General features: G+C 34.6%; 2 protein-coding genes across 2 annotated transcripts; one reads left to right on the top strand and one right to left on the bottom strand.

Annotated features, from left to right (window-relative positions):
* The first annotated feature begins 1,255 nt into the window (after nucleotides 1-1,255).
* LOC107018707 (uncharacterized mitochondrial protein AtMg00810-like) lies at nucleotides 1,256-6,043 on the top strand. The gene is made up of 2 exons (XM_015219256.2): nucleotides 1,256-2,659; nucleotides 2,974-6,043. Exon 2 carries the CDS (start codon nucleotides 4,863-4,865, stop codon nucleotides 5,646-5,648), a length of 786 nt encoding a protein of 261 aa, XP_015074742.1. The 5' UTR covers nucleotides 1,256-2,659; nucleotides 2,974-4,862; the 3' UTR covers nucleotides 5,649-6,043.
* Nucleotides 6,044-7,546: 1,503 nt separating this feature from the next.
* Nucleotides 7,547-10,157, bottom strand: LOC107018845 (protein LAZY 1). The gene is made up of 6 exons (XM_015219427.2): nucleotides 9,956-10,157; nucleotides 9,824-9,890; nucleotides 9,293-9,733; nucleotides 8,844-9,211; nucleotides 8,002-8,242; nucleotides 7,547-7,860 (listed from the first exon to the last, which is right to left on the bottom strand). The coding sequence occupies exons 1-6, from the start codon at nucleotides 9,959-9,961 to the stop codon at nucleotides 7,841-7,843; spliced, it is 1,143 nt and encodes a 380-aa protein (XP_015074913.1). The 5' UTR covers nucleotides 9,962-10,157; the 3' UTR covers nucleotides 7,547-7,840.
* Nucleotides 10,158-13,351: the final 3,194 nt, after the last annotated feature.

The following is a 13,351-nucleotide window of genomic DNA, read 5'->3' on the forward strand; positions in this document are numbered from 1 at the left end:
GTTGGTGGAAAGTTAATTCTCCTAGATTTCCAGTACTTTCACAGTTGGCTCGAGATGTATTGGCTATTCCTATGTCGAGTGTGGCATCGGAATGTGCATTTAGCACCGGTGGTCGAATTCTAGATCCCTTTAGAAGTTCATTGACTCCCAAATGTGTGCAATGTCTTATTTGTGTCCAAGATTGGCTTAGACAAGAAACCAAGCCTATTTGTGTTGAAGAAAGTTTGGAGTTTCTTGAAAAAATTGAACTTGGTAAGACTTTTTATTTTTTATTTATTTATGGAAAAAATAAAATACTTATTGTGTTGTATCTTGTATGACATGTTTCTTTTTATTAATTATAGAGATGGCAAATAGTGGAAGAAGCTCTTCCATTGTTGATCTATGATTGACTTGCAAGCGGTGAGTTTAATACATCATTTATTTAATCATATCATTTTTTAATCTTAAAAGTAGTATTCTAAGTTTCTAATATTTGATTTTATCTTAAAAGGTCCAAGGGTCAAGACAATGAAGAAATAATTTTGTTGGCACGTGACACTTGAAAGTTGAAAGCGATCTCATGGAAGAAAGTCAAGAAACTCATTATTGTTGTTTGTTATTGTTGAAAGTAATCTCATGGAAGAAGACAAGAAGTTCAAAATACATTGTTTGTTGCTTATTATTGTTTATTATGAGTTCATGAAAGACTTTATTGTTACTTGTTAGATTCTTATTATGTTGTATTTGTGAAGACATTAACTACAAATCTACAATGCAACTTTTGTTGTAGTGTCATTGTGAATTTCAAATTGTGTGTTTTAGTGATATTGTGAATTTAAAATTTGCGGTGTTAATGCCTAATGACATATTGAAGATTTGAATCATTGATAATTGATATATTGAAATTTGGTAGTAAATTAGTAATGCACTTCTTTGATTTATTGTCTATTTTTACTTTTTAGCCCATTAAGTTGAAAAATCAAACAAAAAATTGAAAAAATTGTAAAGTTTAAAATTTTAAAAAGCCCACTAAACAGGCCCATTAAAAAACCGAAATAAAAACCGAACCGAATTAATAAAAACCGAACCGAATTAACAAAAACCGAACCGAACCGAAATATTTCGGTTTGGTATTCGGTACGCAATTTACAAAAACCGAAAACCGAAAAAATCGAAAAAAAAACCGAACCGAAATACCGAATGCCCACCCCTAGTCATGATAGTAAGTAGAGCAGTAATTAGTTGGTTATAAATCATTGTATAAATAGACTTGTAGACAATTGTTGTAGATACAACTTTTAGTGCAATACAAACCCTTCCTATTCTCCTCTTCTTCTCTAAAAGGTTCTGCACTGTTCCAGCTCTAAATCCATGGAGTAATCCATGGTAGCTGATGTTCATATGGTATCAAAGCGTACGATCGCTTGTTTACGCTTCCGCAATCGTCTCTATCTTTCATCACTATTCGATTAAACAATCCTCTGTTTTTTTTTTTTGTTTTTTTTCTGGAACTAAGCATAAATCTTCATCAATGGCTGATACTCCAGCTTCATCAATGGTTGATACTCCAGTGCCGCCTATTGATCACAATGATCCGTTATTTCTCCAATCTACAGATACCCCCGAAATTATCCTGATTTCTCTTCAATTAACCGGCACTGAAAATTACGCCTTATGGCGCAGATACATGAAGATAGATTTATTAGGAAAGAATAATCTCGGTTTTGTTGATGGTAGTTGTGCGAAATCCTCATATACTGGAGTATTGTTGAAATGCTGGGAAGGTGTAATGCTATTGTATTATCCTGGATCATGAATGTAGTCTCGAAGGTGTTGCTAACTGGAATTGCCTACGCCTCATATTCACAAAAGGTTTGGGAGAATTTGAAGGATAAGTTTGACAAGGAGAATAGTGTTCGAACTTTTCATCTTCATAAGGAGATCGCCTTTCTTACTCAAGGTACTACTGCTGTATACACTTATTTCTCCAAACTGAGTGATCTGTGGGATGAATTTGATGCCTTAATTCCTCCTCCTACCTGCAATTGTGCAACCTGAAGAATATTTACTGAGCACATTCAGAAACACAGGATTTTTCAATTCCTCATAGGATTGAATGATTCCTATTCTCGAGCCAAAAGTCAGGTGTTGATGATGCAACCTTTGCCGTCCTTGAATCAGATTTATGCTCTTATTATACAAGAAGAAAGTCAGAGATCTCTTACCTCTGTAATGCCAGATTTAGAGATAGCTGATTCCACAGCCTTAATGACAAACAAACCAGCACCTACCTACAGATCTAAGAAGGCAGATCTATACTGTGATTATTGCAAAAAGTTTGGCCATACTAGAGCAGTTTGTAGGAGATTGCTTGGTCAATTCAACGCCAGGAATAAGTACAATAGAAACTCTCCGTAGGACAAAGGAGAATTTCAACCTGACAGATCTTTCCATGTCAACAGATCTAAGGTGAAACATAACTCCTATCCAAAGGCTGTTGTGAATTGTGTAGCTGAGGATTCTCCACCACAAACTACCACTCCTGAGATTGTTCAACCTATTTTCTCACCTGAACAATACTACTAGATTCAACAGATGATTCTCAGAGGGTAGGATGTCACAGTTAATGTGGCCACAGCCACCCTAGCAAGTCCCAACTCTACCGACTCAAACTCAGGTATAATTCTATCACTAATATCTAAATTGGAGCAAACTCAATGGGTTATAGATACAGGTGCAACGAACCATATGGTTTCCAACCTAAATATCCTAAATGAGCCACAACAATCATCTAATGTTGGTCAAGTACATTTACCTAATGGTGAAAAGTCTGATATCACACACAAAGGTTCTGTGCATATATTGCCCACACAACAAATTTCTGATGTTCTTTATATACCTAACTTCCGTTTTAACCTGCTATATGTTTCCAAGCTCACTAAGGAGTTGAATTGTATGGTGGCTTTCTATCCTGAATTATGTATATTTCAGGACCTTTGCAGTGGCAAGGTATTGGGGACTGGTAGAGAATCAGGTGGCCTTTATTTGTTTGGTGATGTTGCTAAGTCACTACACTCCTTTCCTTCAGTTTGTCCTAAAGCTCAAACTGTTGGCTAAGACTCTGCTACTCTCAGTATTTGGCATAGAAGACTTGGACACATGCCTTTTGTAACCTTACAAAAGATGGACAAGTTTTTACATAGTAATCTAGAGAACTCTTGTGGTTTATGTCCTGTATGTCCTTTAGCTCGACAAACCAAGTTACCATTTCCTCTTAGTAATACTCATTCTAAAGCTGTGTTTGATTTGATACATGTTGATGTATGGGGGCCATATAGAATGCCAACTACTGTTGGAAAAAGGTTCTTTCTAACAATTGTGGATGATTTCTCCAGACTTACTTGGTTGTTTTTGATGAACACTAAGGATGAAACTTTTTTGATGCTAAATTTTTTTTTTCCATGATTCACACTCAGTACAACTCTAACATCAAAGTTCTTCGAACTGATAATGGTTCAGATCTTAACTCCTCTATGCATAATTTCCTTATTGCACAAGGGACTGTTCACCAAACTACATGTGTTTATACTCCACAACATAATGGGGGGTGGAGAGACGACATAGATACATTCTTGAAGTAGCTAGGGCCCTCAGGTTCGAGGCTGCCATACCTCTATGTTTTTGGGGTGACTGTGTGCTTACAGTGGTGCATATCATCAACGGACTTCCTTCCTCTGTGCTAAGGAATAAATATCCTTTTGAGATGTTTTATCACACTTCCCCACCTCTTGATCATCTCAGGGTTTTTTGATGTTTAGCATATTCAGTAAATGTCCAGAAAAGGGATAAGTTTGCTGCCAGAGCACTTCCTACTGTCTTTATGGGTTATTCAGCCACTAAGAAGGGTTATAAACTATATAATTTGCATTCTAAAAGGTTCTTTTTTAGCAGGGATGTTGTTTTTCATGAATCTGTTTATCCTTTAAAATAGATGATTCCTAGTAATGATCCTATATTTCCTGTCATGGATTTTGCTGATGATGTTCCAATAGACCTTATGGCCTCTACACATGTTATTCCTCCTCCTACTGCACCAGTACATGCAAACCATCCAGTGTTTGATGTGTCTGAGGCTCCACTAAGAAGATTACACAGACCTAAGCCTACACCCAATGGTTTAATGAATATGTAGTCAACTCTTGTATCTATCCTATGCCTGATTACCTGAGCTATGCTCTAATTTCTCCTGAGTATGACACCTGCCTAGCTGCTCACAACTCTGAAATTGAACCTAAGACCTATAATGAGGCTGTTCAAGATGACAGATGGGTTCTTGCCATGAAACAAGAGATTGTTGCTCTTGAAGAAAATGGTACTTGGGACATTGTTGATCTTTCTCCAGGAAAGAATGTTGTGGGTTGCAAATGGGTGTTTAAAATAAAATATAAAGTTGATGGTACGATTGAAAGGTTCAAGGCAAGGCTAGTTGCCAAGGGATTTAGCCAAAAGGAGGGTCTTGATTACCAAGAAATCTTCTCCCCAGTTGCTAAGTTGGTGACTGTCAAGTCTGTCCTAGCTATTGCTGCCTCTAAAAATTGGCATATCTATCAAATGGATGTGTACAATGCCTTCCTTCAGGGTGATTTGGTTGAGGAGGTTTATATGAAAATACCTTAAGGTTTTTTTAAAGGTTCTCATCACAAGGTTTGCAAGCAAAAAAGTCTTGGTATGGATTGAAACAGGCTTCCAGGCAATGGAACCTGAAGCTCACTTCAGCTTTACAGGATTTGGGGTTTGTTCAGAGTCATTTTGACTACTCTTTGTTCACTCTTACTGTTGGTTCTGATGTTGTTGTTATCTTGGTTTATGTGGATGATCTGATGCTTACTGGTTCCAACCATACACTCATTCAATCTACCAAATACAACCTTCAGCAGAAGTTTAAGATGAAGGATCTTAGTGTCTTGAGATTTTTTCTTGGCCTTGAATTTTCCATGAATGCATCTGGAATTTTGTTGAATCAGAGGAAATATGCCCTTGAATTAAATGCAGATTCAGGTCAAGGGGGAGCTAAACCTGCTTCAACTCCACTTGACTTCAATCAAAGACATACTTCCTATGAGTTTGATGTAGCCACAGGAAGCACAACTAATTATAAGTTACTGATTGATCCTGATAGGTACCAAAGACTAGTGGGAAGGCTGCTATATCTCGTTATGACCAGACCTGACATTGCTTACACAGTGCAGGTTTTGAGTCAATTCATGCATAAACCAAAAGAGTCTCACATGCTTGCTGCTATCAGGGTGATTAGATATATCAAGAATGCTCCAGGCCTTAGCTTGTTTATGTCTTCTACTACATCTCATCAATTATTTGCCTATTGTGATTCAGACTGGGTGCTTGTTTCCCAATCTAGAAAATCAGTCACAGGTTATATGATTAAGGTTGGATCTTCCTTGATTTCATGGAAGTCGAAGAAGCAAGAAACAATCTCACGGAGCTCAGCTGAAGCTGAATTTAGGAGCATGGCATCCACAGTGGCAGAACTCTCTTGGTTGACAGGTCTGTTCAAGGAACTGGGAGTTTCAATTGTACAACCTATTGATTTGCATTGTGATAGCAAGGTTGCTATACAAATAGCTGCAAATCCAATTTTTCATTAACGAACTAAGCACATTGATATTGATTGTCATTTTGTGAGAGAAAAACTACAACAAGGACTAATCAAGACTCATCACATAGGAACAAGAGAGCAGCCAGCTGATTTATTTACCAAAGGGCTGGGAAAGGCTCGACATGGTCATTTACTTGTCAAGCTTGGTCTGAAGAATGACTCTTGCCATCCAGCTTGAGGGGGAGTATTGAGATTAGTGATATCGCAGTTAGTTAGGAGGTTATAACAAACTCATAATTAGATAGTGTTAGCTAGTCATGATAGTAAGTAGAGCAGTAATTAGTTGGTTATAAATCATTGTATAAATAGACTTGTAGACAATTGTTGTAGATACAACTTTCAGTGCAATACAAAGCCTTCCTATTCTCCTCTTCTTCTCTTAAAGGTTCTGCACTTTTCCAGCTCTAAATCCATGGAGTAATCCATGGTAGCTGATGTTCACACTTATCTTTTTCTTCTATTTACTAGAAAAACACTCATAAATCCAAGAGCTTACCAGATTAAATAAGAAAACATATAATTTTTAAGTTATACTAATATCGATCACATTCTAATAGCAAAATTGCCCTTTAATTAGAATAGTCAAATTTTATCGAGAACAAAATAATTGCATAATTCTTAATTAAGCAAAAAATAAATTTAAAAACTTACCAGAAATTAGTTGAAAATCGAGTATGAATAGTTTCATGGTGTGGTGAAAATTTGCACGAATCCTTAACAATTGTAAGATATTTATGCGTATGAAATGCCTATAAACTAAGTACTAACTAAAAATAATAGCGTAAATTTTAAATTTTAGTATGAATCAATAAAACTCATATAACAAAGAAAATATTGTTTATCAATCATTCCATTTTGCATAACCTGTAAGAGTAAAAAATTACTTAGCAAAAATCACACAAAAAATAGGAAGGGGAAGGGGAGAATGACCAAAGGAATGGGTTTAGAGGAAAGAGATATGGTATCTGGGTGTATTTACGTGGGAATAGAGGGGTTATTGATTGGGTTGTAAGTTTTAGGGGGGACTTTCTGATATTCGGCGATTTTTAATGTTTTAGAGGGAAAGGGGTACCCAAATAAAAAATTAAAATATTATGTTGTTGCTTGTTTTTTGTCGTTGTTGTTTGTTTATTGTTGTTGCTGACGTTGTTGTTGTTGTTTCTGTTTTTGTTGTTGTTGCTACAGCTGTTTTTCTTGCTATTGATGTTGTTGTTTGTTATTAGCCTTCAGTAAACCCTATCACCATGCACCCATTCCTCCGAGTGCCATGTGCTTTAGCCATGTTTTGCCCAACAAACTTGTTAAATTTTAGGAGTATGTATTTCAGCAAAATATGGCGGATCGTGTTTGAAAGGGGATACTATTTTGGGCCTTCATAACCTTATTAAGCTCTACTTACCTTGGCGTATTTTTCCTAGTATCTAATTATGTTGAACACTGTAACCTTGAGTTGTAATTACTTGTACTTCTTGTAACTATATCAAGGGCATATAGGTACATTGACCAAAGTTAATAATATTGTACACTATTGAACCACATGAAACTCATTGGAAGGATGGATGATACACTTGAGATCTTTTTTCACTCTCAAACACACAGAGAGACTTGCATAAGAGAGTTTCTAGCTTATAATAAGCTCCGATCCATCACCTAATACAAACATGAATGTTTAAAAGTAAGGTGAAAGTTCTCATGGCTCAAGCCACATCTTTTTGAACTTGTGTAGTAACTAATTTATTAACGGCATCTTGTGTGAAACTTGGCTATACCAACTTACAATTTATAAATTTCCTTTCTGACATATTATCAATAAACTTATGGAAATTAAAGAATTTCACGTGTTTTTGAAGCGAAGGGAGGTAAATATGTACTAATTGTTATATGACATGAGTATGACAATCTTTTCCCTGTATTTTGATAAATTTAACACGAAACATACATTACTCCATGAAATTTAACTTGCAGTCTTTGAGATACAACATTAATACTTGAATCTTTACCACAGAACAGTTTTAGCTAATACATCTCATGCGTCTCACACACAATATATGTTTAGAGGAACACCCTCTTTTATTTTCTCACATTTCTCTGAAAATTACATAACCATTCCAACAACGCGGAATTGCATAGATTTTGAAGAGACAAACATATCTTACAATATGAGCTAGCTGCTTTGGCAATTTAGAGCTCCAGCACAAAGTCTACAACAAAACAAAATCTGATTAGTCCGCAGATTGGTTTTCTATATGAACAACTTATCTTTAAGGGATATATAGGCAGAGTAATTAAACAGATTCTTTTTAATTATAAAAATGTGCATTCAAGATTTGAGAATCACTTACAATCTGCATCAGTTTTGATCCAGCATTCTCGGTTTTCATTTGAATCACCATCTACTGTGGACTGTTGCATGATAGGCTGACCCTTGATGCTGTCCTTTGAGAGGCGATGGTGAGGGATAATCGTGATATCATCACGTGCAAGTGATAGTCCTCCACGGTCATGTGCCCTCTCATTTTTTAAGAACTTATCAGGCTTCATTGAGCTCTCAGGATGGACTTTTCTGTGGAACATTTGTAGGATCTGCATAACTTGCAACTATTTAGTTTAAGCCTAAACAACATGTATTTGGAAATTCAACTAACAATAATGTCTTAATTAGTGAGTATTAGAAAATAGTAGGAAATATAATTGAAGAAGAATAAGATGGCTTTGAGGTGTGAATAATCACTTTCATTAAAAGAGATATTATTGTCCATTTGCATTCCTTTTAGGATACAATAAAGCCCTTGTATATACCAGTAGATTTATTCTTCGTCTGCTTCTACGGAGTCCTTGTATTTATAGAACTTAAGCGATACTTTTCACAATAGTCATATTTTTTCATGAACAGACAACTTTTCATAATAGTCATGTTCTCATGAACAAATGACTTTTCGTAATAGCCATGTTCTTTAATGAACAAATGTTCATGAGGTCTCTTGTTGTTTGCACAACAGAGATGTAATTGCAAAATATGTTTCAACATTTATACAAGTCAGATCATTTGGTTCACTAGCATTTTGATACTATTGATCAAACAGCTTTATGTGTAATGTGACGATACAAATTGAATCTCCTTCATCTCAAATGTTAGATGATCATAGTTATGTTCCATAACATAGAGAAAGACGAAAGCACCTACCTTATGGGGTTTTGACTCTGCTGAAACAGAATCAACAGTTCCCCCGGAAGCTGATACTGAGTTTCGGGAGGAAGCATGAAGCATCTTTTTCTTCAGTATTTTCTTCATGAGGTGCACAGCAGATTTATCAGAATCCTTATCTGTTCGCTTCTCATGATATTTAGCTCCATAGTTTTCTTCTGCTAGTTTAGTTTTTTGAAATAGCTCACCGAGCGAAGGCCTATGTTCTTTCTTAGCAGAAGCAGAAGTTGTCTCTTGCATCTCTACAGTTGATCCAAATAGATAGCCCTGAAGTGGACAGACCGTTGTTCCGTTTCCATTGTTCTCTGCACTTTCCAATTGCTTTCCACTTAGTGTAATGGTGCTACCTGTGTACGTCGAATGTATAACAATTAGTTTCAAATATATAATTGCACACTTTAACATATATATTAATAATATTATATCACCATGACTGCTTCTTCCAGTGCTAACATAGCTGTTTCTTCCTGAAGAAAGATTACAAGTATCATCTTTAGCTTCAGCTCCCAACACCTTCTCGAGTTCATCATTAATCAGCTTCAGTTCATTTTCAGTCACTTCAGTATCCTTTTCAGCAATATTTTCCACAGAGATGGAAAATGTCGGTGTTGAAGGATCATCAAGAAGGGGATCAGTACCAAGTGTACCAATTGCAAGGAATCCATGGAACAACTCAGAAAGAGCAGCAGATGACTCTTCTTCGAGATCGTAATGATCTGCCCTTGCTGCTGCCTCTAGACCAGCAAATGATTTTCTCAAGTGATTGTCTCTCTGAGTTTTACTCAAAGACTTATTGTAAAAATTTGACTTTGGGTAGCAATGTATATCATCTAGTGATGGCTGCCCAGTAAGACAAGTACAAGGATTTCCTAAACACAACCAAAAAAGTCACTTGTATTCTCCCTGCTCTTAATCGTATTAATCACAAGAAAAACTGGTACAGAGAAAAAAACACTTACCTACAGAAAATTCCTTTAGTGGTTCACTGCTATTCTGTCGAAACTTACGATGCATCCAACCGAGTAACTGCAACAAAGTAAACAAGAATGAAGATGGATACAATACTACAATTAAGTTAATATATTGATTACCTTCATTTTGGGAATAGATAACTAGCTGCACTTAACTTAAATGTGAAGAACAGAAGAACTGAAGCTTTAATTAGTTGGTGTGAGTTATTTATAAAGAGTTAATTGTGATGTTGGACAGCTTTAGGAAGCATACATGAAGTCACAAACAAGTTTGGGCTTGACTGTTTATTCTAATATCTTTTAATTCTTTAGGTAAAAATTGTGTGGAAAGAGAATAGTTTTATTTTTCCAATTTATTTAAAACTAATAGTAATATATAAATGATATAGTCCAGTTACAAGGAGTTATGAGATAGCTAGTTGAGTTTGACTAAGCTATGATTTTGTAATGTTTTCACTGGTGATTAATAAAAATCATGTTAGGTACCGAAAATAATAGTAATATATAAAGGCTCACTTCAGTTGTATTTTTATTTTAATCATAATTATAATAGAAGCACACTATATTAAAAAGAGTTTTAGTGACAATTAATTAACAATAATAACTTAATATATTGCCGTTAAATATGTATTTTTAGCAGCAATTCGCACTCTTTGTATATATCTTTAAAGCCTTTAGCAACATTTGATCTAATGACATTTAACTAATGCCAGTAAAATAAAGATTTTAATACTCTGTATTAATATATCTATTTATTACCGCTAAAAGTTATTTTTGTCGTATTACAAGCATGGTTGATTAAGGGTACCTATCATCTAGTCTTAATGTTTGGACAAATATGGACTGAACTTCCAGATGATATATATCATGTTTCTCAGGCACATCTCTTTGTAATCATCTAATTATCATGCAGACTTTTTATGATAATTTTTTTAAATTATTTTTTACTTAAAATATAGTTTTCAAGGTATGTTGAATGATTAGGCTCATGTTGAATGATTAGGCTCATGAGAAAAGAGAAATATAATAGTAATTGTTTGGTAGCATATTCAAGTATGAATGTATGATATGACAAGGTGGAATATATATTATTTATTATATATAAGGAGATTAGCTTAATTTGCTTTTGATATAGTACAATTATCAGACTAATGAAACAAATTAGATTTTTTTCTTGTGGTCCGCTGCAACAAGTCCATGCTTTGCATAGAATATCAAAATTGAAGAACTTAAGATGTAAACATGTTGCACACATGTCACTTATGAGGAAATTAACAATTCATTTAATCTTAACGATAAATTATTATATGTTGTAGACATATTGCATAAACACCCCTTTAAATTAGGATTCAGGTGTCTCTATGTCCTCTAATTTTGGGTGCGCATAAGTAAACACTTAAATCTTATATAAAATTGAACAAGTAGATATATGTTTCCTACGTGACATTATATATGTAGGGTGCAAGGACGACATGTCGGACAAATATGTCTAATTGTTCAATTTTATACAAATTTAAATGTCTACTTGTGCACATTCAAAGTTAAAGGTTATGATTGTCAGCTGAAGCCAAGTTAAATATCATGTTTATATATTATGTCTATATCGTAACAGGTAATTTGTCCTATTTTTCATTATGTAGACCCATAGTCGTTTTTATGTTGTCTGATAGTGTAAAAGTTATTTTACACCATGGGTGTATAGGATTAAGTAACATCATGTATTGGTTTAGTGGACAACAGAACACATGGAACTAGTATTGCAATATATATTTTTAGTGTTTGTCTGGACAGTGTAGTGATGTGGATGGAGGTCAATGATCATAAGAAAGTGCCAATGAAACAGGTATATATTTTTCCCTTTGTTTCATATGAGAACAACCCTTTTGCATTGCTCCTGCCACCTTCTTACCTACTGTTAAAAAGTAAATATTACTTTTTCACTTGGACATCTTTTCATATATTAGAATGTACTAGGGAAGCAGAAAATGATTGGAGTATAACAAAGTCAGACTCAAACAGTTTTAGCAGGTTGCATCCCTTATTTTTAAGGATACGCTAGTTTGCAATATTATGAATCTTACCAAATTTTGGTTTGTTTAGGTGTAATTTCACATGTATATGTGATGTATAGATAAATCTCACTCGCCTCCCTCGTGTTCTCACTCACTTTTCTCCCTATTTCAATGCATCTGGTAGCAAATAACACGTATTTAGGGGTATTGACTTGGAATTTGATATGAAATTATTAAATGTGTTATAAAATGTAACTATTTTAAACTATAGGGAAATTAATCATATGATAGAAATATTTGAACGTATTCGCCCTAAAATTTAGAAAGTAATGCTTTCTATATCTTAATGCTTTGATATACACATAAATGTTCATTTTGAACGTAGGATTGTTGCAAATGAGAGTGTATGTGTATGGGAAGGAAATATTGCTAGATTACTCGTAGTGTGTTTGGTATAGAGGAAAGTATTTTCAAGAGAAGTTTGTTCAAGTCCATATAACTAAGCGTGAACACTTATAAATAGGGGACCCAACCCAACATCAGTGAACAACAAATGGAGCTGAGTTTGGCTTTGATACCATGTAATGATATAACACTTGGGTCAGACTCAACCCGAAAGCTACATCATGAGGGAGGGAAGAGGAGGTTTGTTCATGTCCATATAAGGAGACGAAATTTATCATTCCTCTACCAATGTGAGACTTATGAACATACTTATTTTGTAAGAAAACATTTTCTATATACATGTCGTGTTTATGTATCGCCTATAATGGGAACCGTTGTACATCATCCGACGCATTTACAGAGTCATGCATCCATAGAACATTAATGTTTTGTGGTAGTAAATTATTAATAGGTCTCAATCTTGATAATTTACTGATTTTTTTATATGTCAATTATAACACAGTCTCAATCTTAATTTTACTGTTGAAACATTTTACTTTTTTTTAGAGAGTTGGATAGGATGTCACATGATTTCTATTATCCTTATTGTATGATTGTTGGTGTTCATATATGTGTCCAACTGGACAACAAAATGTAAACAAATGATAAAGCGGTGGGTGGAGGAAGCCAGTGTCAAAGTTGATGTACTCATTTTACAAAGAAACGAGAAACTAAAATACAAACTTAAAGAGTTAAGATGAGACTACAAAACAACTCATGAGCCATAGATATTTACCTAAATACATATGTTTGTCCTTGTGCTCAACTAATGCATACCCAAACCATCCCATTTGGCCAATTTTAATGACACAAATTGGGAAAAATACTTGAATTCTTTCCTACCCCTTATTTTCTTCTTTTTAACGACATGATTGCGAGGGTGAAGTGAAGTCAACAAGAGGTGTGTACAGGGCCACGTACGTAACTAAATATTTCACAAAGGGTGTGCAAACTTTGAATAGCTAATTAAGAAAAATGATGACGAGGTGCATCAAAAATAAAAATAAAATCAGATTAAACAATATTTAACTAAATTATAATTTCTTAAATGGCTTTTAAA

The sequence above is a fragment of the Solanum pennellii genome, chromosome 5, assembly GCF_001406875.1.
Source record: "Solanum pennellii chromosome 5, SPENNV200".
In the NCBI taxonomy this organism is placed as follows: Eukaryota; Viridiplantae; Streptophyta; class Magnoliopsida; order Solanales; family Solanaceae; genus Solanum; species Solanum pennellii.